Genomic DNA, 12,506 nt, shown 5'->3' on the forward strand with positions numbered 1-12,506 from the left:
GCACCAGAGAAATACAAATCAAAACCACGGTGAGTTTCCCCCTCACGCCTTTCATAATGGCCAAAATTAGCAAGTCTAGAAATGACAGATGTTGGCGGGAATGCGGAGAAAGGGGGATCCTCTTATAATGTTGGTGGGAATACAACCTGGTGCAGCTACTCTGGAAATCAGTAGCAGAGGTTCCTCAAAGAGTTGAAAAAGGAGCTACCTATGCAAAACCCAGAAATTGCACTAGAAGGTACGAATCCCAAAGATCACTTTGGTCGGGATCCGAAGGGGCACCTGCACCCCCTGTTTATACCAGTAATATCCTCAATAGCCAACCTGAGAGGTATGGATGTTCTTTGACAGAGGTATGCATAAAGAAGATTGATGTAGATATAAATAAATAAGTAATCATATTTATTTATTAGACAGAGAGAGAGAGGGAGGGAGGTGAGAGAACAGAATATTACTCAGCCAATAAATAATGAAATCTTGGGACCCCTGAGTGGCTCAGTGGCTGACAGTTGGCCTTTGGCTCAGGGCATGATCCCGGAATCCCGGGATTGAGTTCCACATCGGGCTCTCTGCATTGAGCCTGCTTCTCCTCCCTCTTGCCTACGTCTCTGCCTCTCTATCTCTCTCTGTGTGTGTGTGTGTGTGTGTGTGTGTGTGTGCCTCTCATGAATAAATATATAACATTTATAAAAAAGAAAAATGAATTCTTGCCATTTGCAATGATGCGATGGAACCAGACGGGATAATGTTAAGCAAAATATGTCAATTGGAGAAAGAAAATTATCATACGGTTTCACTCATATGTGGAATTTAAGAAACAAAACAGAGTAGCATAGGGGAAGGGAAGGAAAAGTAAAACAAGATGAAATCAGAAAGGGACACAAACCATAAGTCACTCAATACTAGAAAACAAACTGTGGGTTGCTGGAGGGGAAGGGATTGGGTGGATGGGGTAACTGCCTGATGGAGATTAAGGAGGGCATGAGCACTGGGTGTTATATAAGACTGATGAATCACTGAACTCTACCTCTGAAACTAATATTACACTATAAGTTAATTTGAATTCAAATAAATAATATAAAATAAAAAGAAATACAAGTGAATCCAAGATAACTTTTGATGTTGTTATATAATGACACAGATAAGTTTTTAGAGATTAGGATATCTGCTCTAAGAAAAGAACACTATTAAAAGGAAAGATTACCTAAGAACAAAGATATCTTGCAGAAATAATTCACGGTGGACAATGAAAAGCGCAGTTGACGATATATGTCAAAGGCATTGTTGTTATTATTTAAGGAATCACGGAAGAGTAAATGTAGTATTTTGGCAAGAATTTCTATTTAGGTTTTTATAAACTACAATTACAGATAAATTAGTTAATTAATGGTTAAAGTGATGAAATATTAGTCTTACCCAGTATTCTCTTTTTGTAATTCCTCATTTTTCTTCACTTCTTGATCCAACCTGAACTGCAAAGGCTGTTTTAACTCCATACATTTCTTTAGGTTTTCCTTTTCATCACCACACTTTGGAAACAATTTTTTAAGAACATTAGTTTCAAAAATCAAGAGACTCCTTCTTCTTTTATAAAATGCTATTTCTCATGAATCCATGGGTAATATGTGTTTAGACAGGTTTATAAAATACATATAAAATGTAGGTTATGAACCAAATGTCAATGAAAAGAAATCTCAAAAATAAGGATGTTTGTTAAAACAGCTTCACCTGAGTTTATATTTTCATCATTTTTGTTTCTAGAATTTAAATTGCCAAAATTTACTTGGGAAATACAGACAGAGGTTTTTAATCCACATTAATGAAAAAATCTTTAACGTGGCTATACTTACATTTGAGTTTCTAGAGATGTCCTAGAAGCAGTTTCACCAATATCTTAAGATACTCTGGGTTTTGTGAGATCACAGCTTATTAAGCTACAGTCTCTGAAAAATTCCCATACTGTCCCCATTATAATTTTGATGATTATCTGACTTTGGGATGAGATACTCTTTTTCTCTGTAAGCATTTCAAACATTTCTCTGCAAGATTTCAATTTCTTCTTTTCTATTGACCACTTTTCTCTCTAAATAAAATTCAAGCCTTCCCACTATTCTATCAAAACGTTTCCTTACTCTTGCAGCATTTTCGATCATCTTGCTTTTCCCCTTTCACTGGACTCGAACATACTTTCATGTGTCATCTCAGGCACAGATTCATCTTTTCATCGCGTCTTCTACACTAAAATCTGACTTTCAATCCTCGAATTCCACTGAAAATTTTTGACAATCATCAAGGATCTGTTTTTACAAGTCCTGATCCTGCTTTACTTCTCAGCAGCAGCTGAAAACAATGCCACATCTTCCCTCTGCTCCTCTAATCCCATTTCATTTCTAAATGACAGCAAACGCTGACATTCAGTCCTTGGACCCTTGCTATTCCTCTTTTTCACATCCTCTCAGAGTTCTCCAAATCAGAAAAAACCAGCATCCGATTGAACACTTTGTCTGGTCGGATTAAATGCTTTCAGTTTTACACTTAACTGCTTAAAATACATTTAGAATACAGCTTTGTTATGTCAATGTGTTTCAATCAGAAATTACTGCTATGGTATAAAGTACTTAATTTTATCCTAAAAACTGTTAAGATATTCTCAAATTTAGGCAAGGACAGGTACCATACACATAAAATATTTTCCCTCTTAGATACATTTGTACATAGGAAGACAGAATCATCGCTCATGAAAAAAAAAATAAAAACAATGTAAAATAAAGGACTAAACTGGTCTGCACAGACTAGATAATACGGGTGAAGAAAGTAAGTTCACGGGGGAGTTAGAATAATCAGAAAAGCCTCATGGAGAATGAGAGACAATGAGCCAGGACTCAATAGTGTACGATTAGGCAAGAGGAAGGGAAACTAAAAAGACAGAAGGGTAGAATGAGTAAAAAAAAAAAAAAAAGGGTGAGAGATGGTAAAATCACCCCAATTAACTTAAAGGATAAAACCTGATGGCAGAGAAATACAAACAGATGCCAGACAACAACTAAATCAATGTTCACAGCAGCATTATTAATGGCCACAAAGTGGAAATAACCCAAAGGTGCATTAAATGATGAATGAACAAGGGCGTTAGCCCACAATGGAGGACTGTCTAACCAGAAAAAGAAATGAAGCACTGACATATGCTAGAACACAGGTGAACCCTGAAAACAGGAAGTGAAAGAAGCGAGTCACAAAGGACCACACATGGTGTGACTCCCTTTATGTGAAACATTCACAATAGGCAACTCTATGGAGACAAGAAGTAGACTTCTGGTTGCCGGAGGTCAAGGGCAACAGCTGAGGGTTTTTTTCAGGGTGATGAAAATGTTCTGATGGCAGTGATAGTTGCAAAACCCTATAAATATACTCAGCGACAACAACACATGTTAAATGGGTCAACTGTATGGTAGGTGTATTTATAGCTCAATAAAGCTTTTAAAAAGAGTCAATGGCAGGACCCAGATAATTTTCTTAATTCTCGCTTCTGGCTGTATATACATCATCTGAGTATTTCCATGCATTTTTAATATATAAATATTAAAAATATAAATATTTTCTAATATTTATAAATAAATATATTAAAAATACATACATAAAAGGAAAAGAAAATGAAGGAAATGCCTCAGTTCCACTAGTCGTAACCTTTCTTTACAAGTTTTCCTGAAATCAGTACAGAGTGTATATCCATCAATAAAAGTGAAGATGAGAAGTGACATTGTCTTTCAGACATTGTTCAGACAATGTCTGAAACATTCCATTAAACCTTATCTTCTGATTTTATCTAGCTCGCCTCATCATGGTAATAGAGATTTCATTAGAGAACATTGTTTTTAGGGCATCTGGGTAGCTCAGTTGGTTTAGGCGTCCAACTCATGATTTCAGCTCAGGTCATGATCTCATTGGTGGTGGGTTTAAGCTGGCATGGGGCTCTGTACTCAGCAGGGAATCTCCTGGAGATTCTTTCTCTCTCCCTGTGCCCCTCCCCCTACTCATGAGTGTGCATGGACATGCATTCTCTCTCTCTCTCTCTCTCTCTCTCTCTCTCAAATAAATAAATAAATCATTAAAAAAAAGTGTATAGCAGGAAAAAAAAGTCGCTCAATTTCTGTGAATGGGTAAATGCTATAAGAAAAAAACATATCACACAGAGAGCAGAATGAAAAGTCAGAATTTAATAAAAAAAAAGTGCATGGTGAAGACACTAAAATTATGCTAAACTGAAACGAAAATACAAAAGAAAGTGGCCCATGGAAACTAGCATCCTAAAACACTTTATATTATTTAACCAGCTACAGATGAACTGTTGACATGTTATATGTAATACATACCTGACTTTCGATTTGATCCAATGTTTTTAAATCCTGTACTTCATCTTCTAAATTAATACGATAATGTGATAACTCCGGTGAAGCCTGTGACATAGATTGCTTTTTTAAAGCATCAGCCAGTTCTTGTTGAAGTTCTCTCATAACTACCTAATAAGACCTCCTGTTACTGATTTTAGAAATCATCCTATTATTATGTTAATAATATATCATTCTAATGTATGTACTTTATCACCACATACATCAACTCACCTTTTATTCCTAGAGTGTACACACTGCTGTTAAGTGAATTCAGTTAAAGACACAAAAAGTGTCATCCTCCTGCCTAGTCAGTATTATGTTACATAGATAATTATTTCAGCCCCACTCTCCATTCCTTGTTGATGAATTTGCAAAGCTTCCTAGCCTGCTGAAGTCTCAAAAAGAAATGGGTATTATATAGGTGAGGCTAGCAGTGGTAAATCCTACATTAATGAAATGTTTTCTCTCTTTTTTATTAGAGGCTAAAATTAACTTCCGAGTTCTTCACATACTCAATCCTCTGCTCAAATCCTTCCAATAGGTTACCATCTCAGAACAAAAGTGAAGTCATACTAATGGCCCTCAAGCCCCCTACATCACCTGGCTTCTGCCTCCCTCCTGGCCTCAGCTCCTAGAGCTCCCTCCCCTGTTCATGCTCACTCCACTCCTGCTATACAAGAATCCTGCCATCCCTCCCTCAGTAGCCTGAAAATAGAGATCCAGTGCCAAATTAATAAATCACAAAGATACAATTCTATTGGAAATTTTTAAGCCCAAATGGTAGTTACTTGAGTTTTGAAATGAGCAAATTATTTGAAAAATGCTTAAATTATAAACCGTAGTGGGAAGATGAAATCAAATACAGCTTTGCTAAGTCACCAGTTATCCCAAATTATGATTTAGTGAAAAGTAGATGTAGATGCCTTCAAAGAGTTAAAAGGTCACAAGAATAAATGATTTGAGACTAAACATTTAAGTTTACATAAATAAAAATAAAAGTATGCTAACTGAAAATGCTTAAAAAGCTATCAAAGAAAAGTACTGAGATACAGCACCTACACTTCAGTTCATGTGACAAATCTGGAGTTAGTTGTCAAGTTAATCCACTTATTTGAACCTCAAGGTCAAAACACTCAGGTATGAGCATTTCCACTTACCTGTTCATAATGGTATTAAAACGTGGTGACAAGAATTAAAACTATTTTAGTAGTACTAACAATAAATTATTAAGATCAGACTCCTTTCTTTAACAATGTATAACTTAACCTCTTGAGGTTTCTCATAGATGACGCACATTTTTATTCAAATTAAAGCACCTTTCAGGTCTAATTTTTATTTGCTGGTTACAAGTTATGCTGACTCACAGGTCTATATTTTTTTATATTCATCTAGATTCAAAACTGACCCATAATCATTCAGGTCGTGATCTCAGGGTAATGAAGTGGAGCTCTGCACTGGGCATAGAGCCCACTTTGGATTCTCTCTCCCTCTCCATCTGCCCCACTCCCATTTAAGTGCAGGTGCACTATTTCTCTCCAAAAAAAAAAAAAAATAGTACTAATAAGCCATAACCAAACATTACTTTGAATTTTCTAACAGGAAGCTTGAAAAATATTTGTCTTTCTGAATACTTACTTCTCTTTCTTCTTTCTCCTTTTCATACGTAAATACTCTTTCCATTAAATGTTTACATTCATTGATTAACTCCTTATTTCTTTCTTGCAGTATACGACTTCGTTTTTCACTTTCAGCTTGAAGATTTCTTACAATAAGCTGAACCTGGTCTTCGAGATCAGTTCTAGTCTTTTCTTTACACTCCACTCTGCTGTAGGCATCATCTAGTTGCTCTCGGAGCAACATATTTTCACTTTGTAGTTGAGATAATTTGCCTTCTAAGGATTCGTGCTTTCCAATGTATTCATTCACTTTGCCTTGTTCGTTTTGATATTTCTGCTCAATTTCCTTCTTTTGACCCTCTGTTTGTTTTGGGTTTCTTTGTACATGTTCTAAAGCCAAAGTCTTTTCTCTCAGAGCATCTCTTGTGTACTGGAGCTCAATTTCAAGGGCGTTGAGTTTACTTTCGGCTTCAGAAAGTTGCTGAGAAAGCACGTCATTGTTTTCTTTTAGGTTAGACATCTCAAAGTTCATTTTGGCCTGTAAATGACACCACTCATCTTTGGCTCTCTGAAAAGCAAGTTCTAGGTCTCTTTTTGACGCCTGACTTTGATCGTGATCCTGTATAGCTGTAGCGAGTCTAGCTCGGTATGACTGAAGTTTTGCTTCCAGTCTTTCTCTGTTTAGCTTTTCATCCTGCAGGTTAGAGTTCAGCATGTTATTCTCAGTTGTCACAACATTCAGCTGCCCACTAGATTGGAATACTGTATTTGTTAATGTTACCTCATTCAGTTTTATGGAGTCATTCTTTTCTTTTTTAATTTCAGTGGCTTCACGATACCTCTTTTCCTTTTCCTGTTTCTGATTCCTTATTGTGTCTATTTCCACTCTTAGCGTGGCAATTTCATCTTGCAACCTGCGGTTTTCAAGTAACAGACCTTTTTCTTTTTCACGAGGAGGAGAAACCTAAGTAAAACAAGAGTCTTTTAGCTGGAACTCAATAAAATGACATTATCATGATTTTCTCTGAAATCAAAGAATATCCTATGTTTATACAAGGAATAGGTTGCAGTTAAGTGGATATCCAACTGGAAAAACACAAAGTTGGATCCAAGCCTCAAACTTTTATACAAGCATAAATTCCCCAAAGTTCAAAAGTTTAACTGAAAGCAATGAATGCATGAAAGGAAAAAGAAATCATGACAAAATCCTAAGAATCTCAGAATTGGAAAGGTCTTTCTCTGGTTTACAACAAACGCAGAAGGTTTGAAAGAAAAGACTAATACATCTGACTACACTAAAATTGAGTTTATAAGTCTCATGTCTAACATAGTCCACAGGAAAACCCTTAGCTCTGCATATATTTGGACAGATTCAATTTCCTAACCTCACTTTGTTCTGAGAATATTCCATATGTATTCTACTTTTCTAACATTTGTATACTCAGTTATAAGAATTTTATCTACTGATAACTAATAAATCTAGGCATTGTACTACAAACATGTCTGCATACATTAATTATCTCTTTTAGTTATCACAATTCCAGAATGGAGAGGTTAAAAATACTAAGTGAGCTGCAGGACATTCCCCAGGTCTTTGTACCCACTACCACTGTTCTGGCACCAAACTGCAGCTACTTCTCTAGCGTGAATCTTAAATACAAAAGAAGCCTTGTATTTCGGGAGTGGCTGGGTGGCTCAGTCAGTTAAGCCTCTGCCTTCGGCTGAGGTCATGGTCCCCGGATCCTGAGAGCAAGTCCCGTGTCAGGCTCCCTGCTCCGCAAAAAGCCTGCTTTCTCTCTCCCTCTGCCTCCACTCCCCCTGCTTGTGCTCTGTCAAATGAATCCAGAAAGTCTTTTAAAAAGAAAAAAAAAGCCTTATATTTCAAAATGCCAATACTAACTAAGGTAAAATTTATGTAGCTCCTAGAAAAATCATGAGATTATTTGTGGCTACAACTAATTTTATTTCCTCTTCAGATGTTTAAAATGGCAATAGATGCAAAAGAGGGGAAAATACACTGAGCTATTTTATTAGGAACAAAAGACTTATCAATAATTACCAGTAAGTATATATTACAGCATATGATTATTTATAAAGCTCCTTGTAGGGATCCCTGGGTGGCGCAGCGGTTTGGCGCCTGCCTTTGGCCCAGGGCACGATCCTGAAGACCCGGGATCGAATCCCACATCGGGGTCCCGGTGCATGGAGCCTGCTTCTCCCTCTGCCTATGTCTCTGCCTCTCTCTCTCTGTGACTATCATAACTAAATAAGGAGATAAAAAAATTTTTTTAAAAAAAGCTCCTTGTAATGAAATCAGATGCTACTTGGAGCAAATTGTTACTCTTCTCAAAAGGAGGAGACTAACATCTGAAGTAATGTCTTAAGATGGGCTACACTTTTCCTCCTGTTCATCAAGTGTGAAACTAACCTCTCTATGAATATAGAGGTGGTGAAGGAATTGCCAAAAACTAAAGCATATGTTGTTAGTAGCAAGAGTTTTGTGCTTATGGAAAGCTCATAAATTCCATACTATTTCCCAAAATAATAAAAACTTCTCCTTCAGATAAGGGCATTATGAATGTCACTATTTGACACCACAGAGAAATGTATTTAAATTAATGAATGGACTACAAACTTCACTCCCCCCCATATAGACCCGTATGTGTCTGTATGTATGTATCTATGTATATATGTATATATATACACACACACACTCACACACACATATATATGTATTCTTTTAAAATCCTCTGTACTTTCCATAATGTACAGGGTTTGTTTTTTTAGAAATATACACATGCATGGAGAAAAATAATAATTCCAAAAAATAAAATATACATACGTACAAATACATACACACGTACTTCAAAATAACTAAAGAAAATACCTCAGAATTCATTTTAGTATGAGGCATTTCTGTCTCATTTCGTTTGCAAAGGTGATTGTTTAGAATTCCATCTTGGGTGGGACAGGGGCAAGGTGAGGGAGGAGTAGGGATCCTCAAGCACCTGGCCCCACCAACTTACCTTGATAACTTTCAAATCACCCTGAACACCTACGAATTCGACCTGAGATTGATTGATTGATTGATTTTTATTTATTTATTTTTTTACTGGAGTTCGATTTGCCAACATATAGTATAACACGCAGTGCTCAACCCGTCAAGTGCCCCCCCTCCCGGGGCAAGTGCCCAACCTGAGTTTTTTTTTTTTAAAGATTTATTTATTTATTTATGATAGAGAAAGAGACATGAGGCAGAGACACAGGAGGAGGGAGAAGCAGGCTCCATGCCGGAAGCCCGACGTGGGACTCGATCCCGGGACTCCAGGATCTGCCCTGGGCCAAAGGCAGGCGCCAAACCGCTGAGCCACCAGGGATCCCCCTGACCTGAGATTTAAAGAGAGAACAGTCAGAACGGTACAGAGCGAAGGGTTTTCGCTTCTAACAAGGTAGGAAGGCGGAAAAAAATAAAACAGAATCAAGTGTGTGTGGGGGGGTGCACCGGAGGAGCCTGGCTAAGGCCTGCGGCGGGGAAAGCCTCCCAGGCGGGAAAGCCCAGTCCCGGAGAAGCGGACGAGTGGGAGCTTTACAATCCGCCCCGGATTCCTCCGGGATGGAAAGGCGCTCAGCAGGGACCTCGGGCAGGAAGCGGGGGGACCTCCAGTCTTGGGGTCACTGACAGAGGAAGTGTGCCGGGGGAGAGCGCCCCCCACTCCGGCCCAGCTCCCTAAAGGGCTGGAGCGCGCTGCGCCGGGCCCAGGGAGAAGCCGGTGGGTCGGGAGGGGCTCCGGGAGCCAGACTCCAGCAGCGCAAGGCCCGGACCCCAGGGGACACAGCCGGGATCCTGCGCTCCCCCCGGGACAGGCCGAGGCGGGGAGGGCCAAGGACAGCGAGGACCCTCCTGCCCCGGGAGCAGCCAGGCCCCTGTGGCCTGGGAGATGGCAGGAGTCACGGCGGGGGGCGCCCTCCAGGGCCAGGGAGACCTGGCCGCCGCCGGTGTGGTTGTCCCTCCTGGTGCCACCCGGTGCCCGGAAGAGGGGCCGCCGGGGACACGGGCCTCACGGGAGGTCGGCTCCCCGTGACCCTGCACCCAGCAGGGGGCGGGACAGCTCCCCAAGGTGCACACACCTGCCCCTCCCCCAGAAGACCAGCTGGAAGGACAGGGGGAGTTCCCGACCCAGCAGCGCTGGAAAGCTCCAGGGGAAGTGGAGGGATCTACAGTATATAGAACTAGAGGGTACCCCTCTTCCCCGCCCCCTATGTTCCAGTACAACTCATTTTTTATCAGACTGTAAGTTTCCAATTTTCTTTCTCCTTTTCCACCTTAACTACAATATTTTGCCACCTTTTCAAGTTTCTTCCTTTTTGACTCTCATATGTTTACAATTACATGTCTTAGATATATTTTCCACTTCTAGATTCCCTTCAACATACTCAACATAATTTTGGGAGCTAGACGAGATATGTTTTGTGTGTGTGTGCTTTTTTGTTTTCTGTGCCTCATTTTGTTCTACAATGGCACAATACCTTCTAAAACAGGACCAGCATGCACCCAGAACCAAGTGGTATACCGTGCTGGTTCATTCTGTGAGACTATATTCTCTCTTCATTCCCATTCTGCCCCCCCTTTTTATCTCATTTATGTTTCGGGGAACAATGTTGGGGCTCTCTACAAGTATTTCTGGTTTATAGAAATTTGGGACTCAGTATCTTCTAACATACAGAACTTAATACACCCAGGACCAAGAGGATCACCCCCTAGCACCCCTCAGGTAGACTACATTGTCCCTCCACTACAACTTCATCAACACCACCATGTCCCAGTCCCCCCAACATTTTATTTTTCTACTTCTTTTTTTTTCCCCCTCTTTACCTTTGCTTTTTTTCTCTTTTTTTCTTCCTTGGCATTCTTGGCCTTTTATTTTCTACTACTTTGTTTTAAAATTTGTTTTTCACTTTAGTGGTCATTTTGTGTTATTTTGTTCTTCTCTTCGTTTTAAATTTCATGTCATGGACCTTGTCAGAATCATCGAAGGATAAGAAACCTTGGGTGGCTCAGTGGTTTAGTGCCTGCCTTCAGCTCAGGGCATGATCCTGGAGTCCCAGGATCAAGTCCCACATCAGGCTCCCTGCATGGAGCCTGCTTCTCCCTCTGCCTGTGTCTCTGCCCCTCTCTGTGTCTCTCAAAAATACATAAATGAAATGTTTAAAAACAATCATCTAAGGTGAAATTGACTTAGATTGTGGTTGATAGTCTTGACTCAGCCCGTTCATACAGCCACTCTGCAGTGAGCAAAATGACTAGAAGGAAGATCTCACCCCAAAAGAAAGAATCAGAAACAGTACTCTCTTCCACAGACTTACAGAATTTGAATTACAATTCGATGTCAGAAAGCCAATTCAAAAGCACAATTATAAAGCTAGTGGTAGCTTTGTAAAAAAGCAGAGAGTTTTAAAGAAACTTCATGACTGCAGAATTTTGATCTAATTAGTCAAAATTAAAAATTAATTAAATGAGATGCAATCCAAACTGAAGGTCCTAACAATGAGGGTTAATGAGTTAGAGGAAAGAGTGAGTGCCACAGAAGACAAGTTGATGGCAAAGAGGAAAGCTGAAGAGAAAACAGAAAAACAACTAAAGGACCATGAGGAAAGTTTAAGGGAAATAACTAAGAACCTCAGAAGGAAAACATCTATGCATAATTGGGGTTCCACAGCAGGGCGAGAGGGCCAGAGGGCCAGAAAGGATATTTGAACAAATCATACCTGCGAACTTCCCATATTTGGGGAGGGAAAAAGGCATTCAGGTCCAGGAGATAGAGAGGTCCCCCACCAAGGGGAGGGGTGGGAAGCAGAACTCGACATTTAATGGTGAAACAAGCAAATTCCAAAGAAAAAGAAAGTCCTTAAAACAGCAAGAGACAAGAGATTTCTAACTTATATGGGGAGAAATATTAGATTAACAGCAGACCTCTCCACAGAGATCTGGCAGGCCAGAAACAGCTGGCAGGAAATATTCAGGGTTCTACATGACAAGAACATCCAGCCAAGAATACTCTATCCAGCGAGCCTTTCATTCAGAATAGGATAAAGAGCTTCTAAGATAGGCAGAAGCTGAAAGAATATGTGACCACCAAACGAGCTCTGCAAGTAATATTAATGGGGACCCTGTAAAAGAAAGAGGAAGCCCAAAGAAATAATCCACAAAAACAGGGACTGAATAGACATTACAATGATAGTAAATTAATATCTTTCAATAGGTACTCTGAATGTGAATGGGCTAAATGATCCCATCAAAAGACGCAGGGTTTCAGACTGGATAAAAAAATCAAGACCCATCTATTTGCTGTCTACAAGAGACTCATTTTAGATAGAAGGACACCTACAGCATGAAAATAAAAGGTTGAAGAACCATTTACCATTCACATGGTCTTCAAAAGAAAGCAGGGGTAGCCATCCTTATATCAGATAAATAAGTTTATCCCAAAGACTGTAGTAAGAG

The 12,506-nt window shown here is 39.5% G+C and overlaps 1 protein-coding gene across 1 annotated transcript; it reads right to left on the reverse strand.

The window, feature by feature from the left end:
• Positions 1 to 1,377: 1,377 nt before the first annotated feature.
• Positions 1,378 to 6,990, reverse strand: LOC121496649 (ankyrin repeat domain-containing protein 26-like). The gene is made up of 4 exons (XM_041765139.1): positions 6,786 to 6,990; positions 6,024 to 6,698; positions 4,371 to 4,454; positions 1,378 to 1,529 (listed from the first exon to the last, which is right to left on the reverse strand). The coding sequence occupies exons 2-4, from the start codon at positions 6,534 to 6,536 to the stop codon at positions 1,413 to 1,415; spliced, it is 714 nt and encodes a 237-aa protein (XP_041621073.1). The 5' UTR covers positions 6,537 to 6,698; positions 6,786 to 6,990; the 3' UTR covers positions 1,378 to 1,412.
• Between the last annotated feature and the right edge of the window lie 5,516 nt (positions 6,991 to 12,506).

This window comes from Vulpes lagopus, chromosome 8, assembly GCF_018345385.1.
Source record: "Vulpes lagopus strain Blue_001 chromosome 8, ASM1834538v1, whole genome shotgun sequence".
NCBI lineage: Eukaryota > Metazoa > Chordata > Mammalia > Carnivora > Canidae > Vulpes > Vulpes lagopus.